The following is a 12,453-nucleotide window of genomic DNA, read 5'->3' as shown; positions in this document are numbered from 1 at the left end:
GTGATGAAATTGCCAATGAAGAAAAGACAAAAACATGCAGTGTTAGAAAAACTAACAAGGCTGCATAGTCAGATCCCAGAGTGGCAACAAAACAATTTACATTCTAATAAAAACTGAGGAAGATGTTAAACAGAAGCTAACAAGGCTAGACAGTTTTAAACCAGCAGGGTAACCTGTATCTGAGAAGGTCTCCAAGCATTGTTATAGCTGATTTTCAGTAACCCTTGGAACACTGAGGAAATTCCAAAAGACTGAAAGAAAGTATGGTGCGCTGATACTGAGGAAGATGACCTGCGTAATTACAAGCTGCTGTAATTGACATTGCTGCTAGACAAAATAGTAGAATCTGATTAATAAAAATTTAAAGGAGGTAAATGTAATTAGTATAAATCAGCATGCGTTTGTAAAAAATAGATCTTGTCAAAGTATGGTGGTTTTTTTTTTCTGAGATGACTAATTTGAATCACATCAATGCATATATATGCATTTGTATGTGTTTCTGCATACACTGTAATATACGCATTTTTGAATTCTGAAGGCATTTGACAGGCAGTATACACTATTTTAACCAAGATACAGAATTATTATAAATGCAACATACTAAATATCTCAAAATGTAACAGTGACAAAGGAAATGAGTGGTTTCTAGGGAGAACCAGTGGAAATCTGATATTCAGTCCTTTGCTATTTAACATCTTTATTATTCCAACTGCAGAAAATTGCATACTCTTTGAGGCTGAAGATGACAGGAAATTGAAGTTCACTCATGTCACAGGCTTGGGACATCTAGGTCAGCTGGTGAAAGGAAACATTAGGCATTTTAATGTGGCCATGTGTAAAGTCATAAGCCTAGGATAAAGAACATAGTTCGAGACCGAGACATTCAGTGCTGGGAGGAAATGTGTCAAAAGCTTGACAAGTACGTTAGTCAATAAAGGAAAGTACAAAAAACTGCACACCCTGATAAATGAGACAGGGCATCTGGTGACAACTGACATGGAGAAGGCTGAGGTACTCAACAACTTTTCAGGTTCAAGACTACCTGAGGAACCTGAACATACACAAGTCCACGGGACCTGACAAGATGCGTCGGAAGGTCCTGAGGGTACTGGCAGATGTAGTTGCTAAGCTGCTCTCCATCAAGTCATGACAGTCAAGCAAAGTCCCCAGTGACTGGAAAAAGGGAAACATTGCATCCATTTTTATAAAATGTAAAAATGAATACCCTGAGGACTACCAGCCAGTCAGCCTTACCTCTGTGTCTGGAACAGATTCTCCTAGAAGTTATATTAAAACATATGGATGACAGGGAGGTGATTAGAGAAAGCCAACATGACCTCACCAAGGGCAAATCATGCATGACTAATCCGATGGCCTATGATGGAGTGACTGCATTGGTGGATGTCATCTACCTGGACTTCTGCAAGGCCATTGATATGGTCCCACACAACACCTTTACCCCTAAATTGGAGAGATGGGTTTGATGGATGGACTGTTTGGTGGATAAGGATTGTCTGGATAGCCATGCCCAAAGAGTTGCAGTCAATGACTCAATGTGCAAATGGAGATCAGTAATGAGTGGTGTCCGTCAGGTGTCTGTATTGGGACAGGTACTGTTAAATATCTTTATTAATGACATAGTGTGATCGAGTGCATCCTTTGCAAGTTTGGATTGCACCGAGTGGTGCAGTTGATATTCCTGAGGGAAGGGATGCCATCTAGAGGGACCTGGACAGGCTTGAGGAGTGGTTCCATGTGAAGGTCATGAAGTTCAACAAGGCCAAGTGTAAGGTCCTACACCTGGGTCAGGGCAATCCACAGTATCAATACAGATTGGGTGATGAATGGATTGAGAGCAGCACTGCAGAGGAGGACTTGGTGATACTTTTGGATGAAAAATCAGGTATGATCTGGCAATGTGCACTTGCAGCCCAGAAAGCCAATTGTATCCTGGGCTGCATCGAAAGAAATATGGCCAGCAGGTCGAGGGAGGTGATTCTCCCCCTCTACTCTGCTCTGGTGAGACCTCACCTGGAGCACTGTCTCCAGCTCTGGGGTCCTCAGTACAGGAAAGGCATGGACCTGTTGGAGTGATCCAGAGGAAGGCCACGAAGATGATAAGAGGGCTGGAGCACCTCTGCTATGAAGACAGGCTGAGAAAGTAGAGATTGTTCAGCCTGGAGAAAAGAAGGCTCCAGGCGCACCTTACTGCAGCCTTTCCGTACTTAAAGGGGGCTTACAAGAAATATGGAGAAAGACTTTTTACCAGGGTGTGCTGTGATAGAATGAGAGTAACAGGTTTAAACTAAAAGATGGTAGATTTAGATTAGATATCAGGAAGAAATTCTGGAACAGTTTGCCCAGAGAAATTGTGGATGTCCCATCCCCGGAAGTGTTCAAGGCCAGGCTGGTTGGGGGTTTGAGCAACCAGATCAAGTGGAGGGTGTCCCTGCCCATGGCAGGGGCGTTGGAACTAGATGACCTTTAAAGTTCCCTTTCGACTCAAACCATTCTGTGGTTTGTTGATTCTATGATGTGTAAAGCACATGGAGGTAGTAACACAACCTCCCATATCACCATAGCTGGGTTCAGTGACCCTTTTTGGCTTTATAAGCTATGAATATGTAGGTTTGGGACCATGATTTACTCACAGCATTCCTTTGATGCAATTTTTTCCATATGTGTAATATATATATGCTCTGTACTGATCTGAAGTCTGAAAGTGCAATATATGCATAATTATAAACAGAGTTATTAAAGCATTCCTTAAGACAATATTCTAATAATTGTTTTTGGAAAAAAATGAATCCTAAGTTCATTCATCTGATTATTTGATTTAACATGCCAGGATTATGGCACAGCAATTAAGCAGTGAAGGAATTTCAATTGAGTTATTACCTGTGTACCTAGCTTTCACATATGGATGAATTAATCAGGAATCAATGAAGACAATCTCCCTTAGTTTCAGGCTCAGCAAATTACTTGATATGGTGATGAATCAATGAAAATCCAAGAGAAGTCAGTGGAGTCAGTTTATTTCTGGAGGAAAGGGTGGGGAGAGGGCAGAGAGCAGGCAGTAAGATAATTAATAAAATGAGAAAGGAGGTTTGTGAGAAATGGCAAATAAATTAAGAACAGAAGCAAATGGGTGTCTGATCTGGTGCTATGTGTTTTTGGAAGAAGGTTGGAACTGTAATGGATACCATCTCTTATCTATAGGGAATTCCACTATCATTTCTAACAGCTTGGCCATACCAGTGAAGAAGCAAGCAGGACTTTCATCGTATAAGTAACAGTATGGCCAGTAGCATTTTTTTTTAGATGTAAAACCAAAGGAAAACACATTAGAGACTACAGCTTGGTGAAGCTTGGGCGCATGTAGCCAGCAGAGCCTGCTCTTTGCAAGATATGCATCTGAGTCCATTTCTCACAGAAGCTCACTCTTCTAATGCAATGCTAATATTGTGCACAGGGCAAGCTACTCCCTTTGACTCCATTCCTCAGCAGAAAGAAAACATGTTATGGTCATCAAATTGAAGACAATCTCTTCAGAACACCACCCCTCCTTTTTTTTTTTTTCATGGTCCAGAACAATGGTGGGAGGCCACTGGTTTTCTTTTTTAATTATGTTTTTAAATTAATTTATTTTCCTTATTTTTTATTTTTCCTCATGTTTTTAAAGATATTTGATTTTTTATCTGTATTCAGGGAAAATAAAAAAAAAAAACATGTACAGGTCCTTTCCATGCCTCATTGACAAGCTGGGCAGAGTCTAGAGATCTTAGTAAGACATCTCTGAAAACTGGGTCAACAGGGTATAAATTAAAGATTTTTGTTTTCTTGTTTGTTGGTTTGGTTTTAATGCATAGGGCTTTTCCCCAACCATAGTCTTGCTACTATTCCCATAAATGTAACTGGGAGTCTAATCACACCCTAATTTAAATGCATTTCAAACTGTGTTTCAAGAACTTTACACCAGTGACATTAAAATTCAGCACGTAAGACATGAGAACCTAAAATATATTGCAATTCCCTTGCCTGCTGTGTTGCATCCCATTGCATTAGGCCCATATACTTTTAAGCTTCCATTCGTTATGGCACTAATTCTTCCTTTTCTTCTCTGGCAAACTTTCCATCACAGACTTTCTGCTGCTCCTTATGGAAATGGACCCTTGTAGTCTCCTCAGCTCATCTGCTGATCTTCTTCCATATTCCTTCCCTCTTAAATTCCAGGTGTTCATTGTCTTCACAATAAATATCAGTGTAAGTATACAAGATGATTGAGCAATCAGAGACATAGCCAAGGCTTTATCACCAGTCAGGTGATAAAAAAATGGACAGTGGCACACCTCTAGATTCGATGCAAAAAATGCTTATAGGCAGATAATTCCTACATTGTAGAAACAGGGAAAGCAGAAAGAAATGTGGCATGTGCATGGCTGATTTCCTTGAGCAAATGTTACAAAATAGTAAATAATATAGCAGTTTTACAAAATCAAACAGAATGTTTATGTTCTATTTAGGCAGATACCTAAACGGGTCATTAAATATCTACAAGAAAATGTTACTTTCCCTTTAAACTGGAACTTCAAATAGTCTAAAGAAAAAAATGTTCATCTGAAATATCACATTTGTTTGTGGGATAGAAAATCCTTTGACTAGAATAGTTCAAATGCTCCCTGGCTACTAGAAAGTATTTTTAGCTGCTTATTTTATTTATGCATTTAAAGTTATAACCCAACCTGACCTTTTACTCATACAAATGCAAAACTGGCAACAAAGTCCCTAGCTATGATCTTAGCCATGGATTTATTTAAAACATATTTTTGGAGTGTGTACACAACTGAAAATAAAGTATTTGATAAATATTTTAAATATTGATAAATATCAACATCAAATTATGACCTATAGTGTAAATAAATTTTTCAGTCCCTCAGTGGGCTTAGCATGACCACTTAAGTTAAATGTCTGAAAGAACGACCTCTACACAAGATTGTAAAGCCAAAAAATCTCTAGACTTTTTTGGGCAGAGGAAAGAGGTAAATGTGAATGTCAATATCCTTTTCTGTTCTGAATTATCAGTTGTTCGAGCTTAAGGAACAAAAAGGAAATGGCCAGCTACTACAGCAGTGCATGAATACTGAGACAATTTCCGAGGCAAGAAGGGTCTCAACTTTGCAAAGTTGCTTGTAAAATTGCAGAGCTATCAAAACCTAGATGTGCCCAAGTTCTTTGTAAATGTCAAACATTAGTCTTGGGAATGCTTTTATTATATCTATGATATCTTCAAAGCTGGAACAGCAAATGGCTCAAAAGAATTGATTACTGATTACCGCAATTTCCTACTCCACCAAATTTAGATATTTAGCATGTTCGGCAATTAACTGGTCTCAGATTATCTACCTATGCAATGCCAATAAAGTAGCTGAATAAATGAAGTGTGATACAGGTAAAATCAATGTTAGTTCAAAGGCTGAACTCTGAAGAACCTTTTAATCATTTCTAGTATCTTACACCAATGGACTGAATCATGAACTCACTGACAAAAAAGTAACCACATAGTTTGTAAAATCAATGGCCCAACTTCTGTTTCCTTCAGTGGGGGAAGACTGAAGCTACCAGACTGCACTCTTTGTCCCACAGATCTTCCTGATCTTTCAAAAAAGGATCCTGTGTTCATGTGGATTTTGGAAATCACACCCCGATCAAATGGCCTCTTTCCAAACACTGCTATAATTTTAAATTTATTCTTTAAAATTTTGAAGACAAAGGAAAAAGTCACTCAGAGTTTCATCTGAAGAAGAAGCCTAATAATGCTTCTCTAACATTTTCTGTCTGACATGAGTGAAACGCATTTGCAAGTCCATGTACTTTTGTAAGACAGAGCATGACTGGTATTTAGGAAATACAGGCATGGGCAGTGCCACACCTCAAGATTTAACTAGTTATCTTATGTTTGACCTATGAGTGAAATTGCTCAGAGGTAGATCAGCTTCTGCATATGTAGAAAAAGAAAATGTTGAAAACCCCCATAGTTTGTGCATAATTTGTTACTGTCCCAAGCATTAACAGTATTACAAAGTCTTCAATATTGCTATAATTACTAAACATTGAACATGAGATCTGATGCTTTTAAGATTTAGAGATCCAGGTTGAAATTCCTAAAGAACTCCTATAGGAAAACCTACTGTCTGCCACAGATCCATAGTGATTTGAGTTATTCAAGTAGATCTACAGTGTCTAATGTCTGATTAATATATTACAGGTAAAGAATTTCCTGGTACAACTGCATCAACTGAAATCATCTTTCAAATGTGTTAAAAGTTAATGAGAGATAATCAGAAAATATTTCTCATCTCCTTGCAAAAGAAATGGCCAATGTTGACAGAGACAAGTTTACAATTCATAGTCTTTAACTTCACTTTCAAACTTTCTTGCTGACTGGACCACTTGCTGAAGCACTTTGTGTGTCTTACTCCGTATTATTGCACCGGCATTTAAAAAAAATAAATTAACTAAAAACACAAGCAAAGCAAAAAGAACCCAAGCAAGAACCAGTTTTTAAAACATTAATTCAATGACATTTGCAATTGATTCAACGCCCACTGACCACATCAAACTTCAAATCAGACTTTCTGTATATAGACGAATGTCTGCAATCAGGCTGTGTGCAATGTTGCATACGCAGAAGTTAAGGCTTCTTTGAAACTTTGGCTTTTCAGCACTGATGCAGGCTCTAGCTGCTGTCACCAATTTGGAAGTGACAGCAGACTATTTATTATTATTTCGTTCACAGGTAAGGCAACGTATTGTTCTAGGAAAAACATATTCATTTAAAAAGTCACCCTGAGCAACTCAGTTCAATGTTGTTAAATAATAACCAATTAGCAAACTGTTGTTGGCCTGTTGAATGTTAATTTTGTTACATAGTATAGCACCTTAAATAACAGTACTATTATATAATGACAGGTGTAAACTTTGGTCTAATTTATAGCTAAAGTGTTCTAAATGAAAACAAAAAAGAAAGCATATGCTTAATGTTATGAAATCCTATGGTCTTAAAGGAAACTTGGGCCCTCGGTTTATAAGCTTAGTACATTTGCAAGTGCTTTCACACCCAAGGGTAAGAAAAATGATTAAATGTTAAATCTAAATGAAAATATTTTGGTATATCTGAAAATAAATTCTGTGGTATGTCTGAGTTTACATCCAGACAACGTGACCTAAACTAAGAAATGTTAATCAGATGTAACAGAAATGCAACTGGAATTGACTAGATTTCACAAAAATACCATTAAGTCTGAAAAAATATATGGAAGAAAACTACTACCGAATGTGAGTCTAATAGAATATATGACATCCCCACACGCTCAACATTCAAGTACCACGAACCAGAAGGATAGATTCTCTAATTCTATGTAGTCCAGGACTCCAGAAAAGTTGTTTCTTGTACAATGCCTGACTCTTTCAAAAGGGACATTACACTTTTTAAATACATTTCTCTACTTATCCAAACCATTAAGGGAAGTCTGCGTGCCAGGCAGTCAAAGCTAAAAGATGCATATTTTTGCTTATATGCAAATCTTAATGATTTACTACACCTGCCCCTCATTTGATATCTGCATCAATTATTGTAAAATGGGTGGTATGGGACCTACTGCAAAATCATGAGAAATATCAGAACTCAAAGTTTTAATAGTTCTGTACTGATCAGGTTTGCATTTCACATAAACAGACACAACCAAAAAGAAAACCTATCTGTGAAAGACAATTATTTTTTAAGTGAGTTGATTTCACAGAGAAGCAGATGACACTAGGATGAATCCCTTTAACATTCTCATTAAGAAGAAAAGGTCGCTGTTTTGTGCGGGGTTTTTTATAAGAACGCAAGTGAAAGTTTGTCTACCCATAGTCATATTCTTATCATTCCATCTTTAAGCCATATAAAGGACTATAAAGCACTAAATTTGTATTTTCCGTGTTACTTTTTATCTTGTGATGACCTCTCCTGGTTGAGCTGTTCATTAGCCTTGATTCCAGAAGTTAAGAATGTTTTGATCCCTCTATGCTAATTTAAAAAAAATTGCAGGAATATGAAGAATTTATTGCCAAGGTATGAAAAATATGACTATGAATAAAATTTACAGTAAGATCTGAATATTAGTGTGTGATACTGTATCACAGAGTATGTTTATTGTACTACAAGATGGGCTTTCAAGACCCACTTCATTTTGAGATAAAACTGAATGAGATTCAAAGCTTTCAATACAATCACTTCTGAACCAGTATTACTGACAGACATCATTTTAATGACAGAGATAGATTTACTGACTTTGCAAAGTAAACAAACATTTGAGATGCAATATATTCATGTGACGTACAATTCTATTCTTTCCAAAAATTCTATCTTTTTCTATGTCAGCACAAGAAGACTGTAAGAAAATATTGAATAGCAAGCTTATATATAAGGATTTGTAATTCACTGTACACCATGAATCTTGCATACTTCCTAAAAAAATACTGTAAAGAATAAATTTGCTACTGTTAATTACTTCAAAGTCAAAACATAAAGTAGCAATGGAGGAGAAAATAAAAATGTGGTTGGAAATCAATTTTACATCAAACTTGCATTTCACACAATTTTTAATTCTTTCTGAAGTATTCCCAATATGATATTCAAAATCAACTGATGGGGGGGGGGGGGGGGGGGGGGGGAAGAGAGAGAGATAAAAATCTAAGTGCATTCTCTTGTCAAAGAAGAACAAAATTCCCCAATGCCGTTCCCAATCAGTTGCATAAAATGTGACAATCAATCCCAGAAAATACAGCACAGTTACCAGTTTGTACACGAAGCGTGCAACAGAATAACCAGTTAAGTGGTGCACCAAAACACTGTGACACAGCACTTGAGTTCCTACTGTGGTACCACTTCCCAAGCACCCGTATGTCTTTACAAGAATTTTAAGCATGTACTGCAATGTGAACACTCCTTTTGTAATTTTAAGGCTGACGTGTACTTCTAGCTATACTTCTGTTTCCAGTAAACAAATCTAGCTTCATTTCACTTTCAGAAGTGAGTCAGAAATGAAAAGCTATACACTACATAAGCACTGTGGTGTATAAGCTCTTGGAAGGTGAATTAATATAAAGAAATCTCTGAATAACTGAAAAAAAAATTGTCAACATGGGAATGTATATGAGTAAATTGTAATTAAGATTATATATATCCTTTATTCATGGAATTTCTGGTTATAGTGATGTTACTACAACCATTAACTTCTCAACTGCCTTCTTTCAAAAGTTAAAGATTAGTTTGTTGGGTAACCACTGTAGGTCGTTTTCAAGTTAAACTACAGCCATTAGTTACTGAATGACAAAAAAAGCTCAGAAATTCTATTATAGAAAAGTGTATAGGGAACTTTGGTTTCCAAGAATAGATTTCTGACAACCTAAATAATAATCTTTTTTTCCCCTGTATATTCCTGGTATGCAGAGCCTGAGAGATGACCATGAAGAAATAATATTCAGAAGAAAAATTAGATAGCCGGTCAAAACTAAGCAGTAAACCTCAGGATCAATATTTCTCCTAAATCAAAGGTAGAAAAATAACTGAACATCCTATAGCCTCTGAGACCTAGATACAATGCAGACACTGCTGCACATTTTCTGTTGACACAAATAAATGTCTAAATGTAGGTAAATCCTGGAACAAAAACATTGTTTTATTTTTCAATAGGTGTCAGATGGTAACCCACAGAAACCGACTGAGAAAGTATAGCAGTGCTCCAGTTCCCTAATCATTGCATTGTTCATTCCTGCCCCCAAGGAAACAAATAAATAAATATAATGATCCACATAGATCTCTATGCAGTATATACATTACATTCTAAGACAATTCCCTGCTTGGTCAGTAGAATCAGCCCCCATTCACATACACACAATCCCAACACATCTATCTGTAGCATCTCAGGTCATTTATTTCCTCTATAAACAGCAGTGTCTATTTTTGACAATTCTATAAAAATGCACTGCTTCATTTCAGTATGCATTTCAAAAATACTTTGCAATTGGCAAATGCTTTACATGGTCTGAAGAGAAACAACTAAATACTTAACACTGACATCTACCTGCAAATGTTTTGCTGGAAACTACGGCTCAGTGCAATGTTAAAGATTTGATCTAACACCCATTGAAATCAATGAGTACACTGTCATTTTTACACTGATAGCAGAACTGGGTCCTGCATAGGTGCTCTGCACTCTCTGGTCTGAAGTTCAGCATTTCAGCAGATGCTTGATCATTTCTCTACTATTTCTGCCCCCCTAGGGGGTAATTGCTGGTCTCCTCAAAAATACCTTTGCTCATTTTATTATGGGAAGCGAAACTTCACTTTCAAGAAAAGCTGTCCTGGCTCAGTTCACTCTCATCAACTCACCATCATTCTTTCCTCCTCAAATGAGACAAAATTTTCTCTTGCTGCTCCTTGATAAAACACTAGTTATGGAAACTGCTCACATCTCTTTTCCCTCACACAACTGTGGAAGTGAAGTACTTCCAAATGCAAATTGCATACCTTCTGAGGAAGGTGGGAAAAAACAAAACAAAACAACCAACCAAACAAAATCCACCTCCAAACTTTGAACAGCTCCTATCTGATTGCTTTCCCTCTCTGACTCCATTGCAGAACCAAGACTGTATCATAGAGCAGGTCCCTCAACTTTCCACACCAGCTGCCACTGAAATCATCTACACTAAGGAAGATCTGATGTGGAGCATTGTGAACTGAGTATCAAACCTCAGTGCACACATACACATACAAACACATAGAAAATCAAACACAAGGTTCACTAGCAGAGAAAAAATAATCAGCCTCTCGGAGTTGTGGGAATTCCTCTCTGGCTTATTGCAGAACTGAAATTGTGCATGCTTCTTAGAAAAGGGTACTTACGAGATGCAGGCAGAGCAGTCCTGGCTCTGCAGCTAATGCTGCTGAAAATCCAGAGGAAGAGAGCTGCCCTGCAGCCAGCTCGGGTAACCACAACCATCCTTCACTTCCTGGCTCCCCGTACTCCAAATGCCAGCCGCAGAAGACCTGCTTTCCTCCACTTTGGCCCCTTCTCTCTCTCTCCTTTTCTTTCTCGGAGGAGGTGTCGAGGAGGTAAAGGGGGCAGGGCTTTACCTTGGGGTACAAGCCAACCCCCCTCTTCGTCTGCTATCTCTGGGTTTGCAGCAGCAGAGTAAGTCCCGGTACTTTTCTTTCCCTTATTTCTCTGTGTTTCTGTGTGTGTGCCTCCTTCTCAGAGGAAGGGGGGAAAAAAAAAAAGAAAAAAAGAAAAAGAAAAAAAAGCCACGAAGTATCAAATAACAAGGACTGTAGAAGAGAAAAAGAAAAATTAAAAAAGCAATCTCCAAAAAGACGAGGGGGGAGGCAGGGAAAGGGAGACGGAGATGAAGGGAAGGGAGAAAGGCGGAAAAAGCTGTTGGTGCTGCTAATGCTGCTGTTGATGCTACCACTGCAGCTGAGCCCTTCTTCCTGCACAGAGCAGCGCTGCTGAGAGAAGCTTGCAATAACCTCCCAGCTCAGATATATATACACAGTGTAGACGCACACACAGCCGGGGAGCCAAACACACACTCACACAGGAGCAGGGAGAGGGGAGAGGGAGAGAGGGAGGGAGAGACACTCCCGCAGCAGAGAAGCCGGCTCAGAGCCTCTCTCCTCATGTATTCATCATCTTCCAGCAGGAGGAAACGCTGCCACCAGCAGCAGCAACCTCCTCCCCCCGCCCCCCCCCCGGAAAAAAAAAAAAAAAAGCAGCAGAAGGGAAAATCCTCTCCCTAACGCTCCCCTCCCCTTCCCTCCGCTTCCTCCAGCTCCTCCCTCTTCCTCTGCGCCCCTCCGGCCTCCAGGACCCTGCTCGTCCTCCCTTGCCTGGTTCACAGCCAGAGCCGGGGGACCGCGGCGGGGATCGGGGCCGGGGCCGGGGCCGGGGCCGGGGCGGGCGGGGGGGCCGCGCCGAGTCGCGGGGAGGCCGCGCCGATGCCGCTGTCCGCGGTGCTGACGCTGGGCGCGGAGGCTCGGCGCCCCGCGCCGCCCGGCACCCCTGCCCGCCCCCGGGGTGCAGCGGCAGCCCCCGAGGCCGACTCTTTCCTCCCTCCCCGCCGCTCCCCCGCACACCGAGATGGTAGCGGCTCCCCGAGCTCCAGCCTGCCGGGATCCGAGCCAGGCGGCCAGCAGGCAAGTCCTCCGAGCGGTCCAAGTTCGGGGGGGGGGGGCTGAGCACCATCCCGCCTGCAGAGACCTGGGGCTGCAGGAGCCGCTAATGCAGATGTTTTCATTCGGTAATTAATTCTCACTCCGAGAGTGAGCCAGGAAGCAAGCTGCATTAAAGTATCATTACGGTTTTCACCTACAAGAGATGACTGAGACAACCTGGCCATATCCTAGCCTTA

General features: G+C 39.9%; 1 protein-coding gene across 2 annotated transcripts in view; it reads right to left on the bottom strand.

Moving 5' to 3' along the window:
* CNTNAP2 (contactin associated protein 2) overlaps positions 1-11,910 on the bottom strand; it is a 1,224,243-nt gene extending 1,212,333 nt beyond the window's left edge. For both annotated transcript variants that reach the window (XM_075745282.1, XM_075745283.1), the window contains exon 1: positions 10,949-11,910. In XM_075745282.1, coding sequence (XP_075601397.1) covers positions 10,949-11,045 — 97 coding nt within the window. In that variant the 5' untranslated portion in view covers positions 11,046-11,910. The remainder of the gene's footprint in view (positions 1-10,948) is intronic.
* Positions 11,911-12,453: the final 543 nt, after the last annotated feature.

The sequence above is a fragment of the Balearica regulorum genome, chromosome 2 (assembly GCF_011004875.1).
Source record: "Balearica regulorum gibbericeps isolate bBalReg1 chromosome 2, bBalReg1.pri, whole genome shotgun sequence".
Classification (NCBI taxonomy): domain Eukaryota; kingdom Metazoa; phylum Chordata; class Aves; order Gruiformes; family Gruidae; genus Balearica; species Balearica regulorum.
The sequence above is the reverse complement of the archived record's forward strand: the minus strand, read 5'-3'. Positions and strand labels throughout refer to the sequence as shown.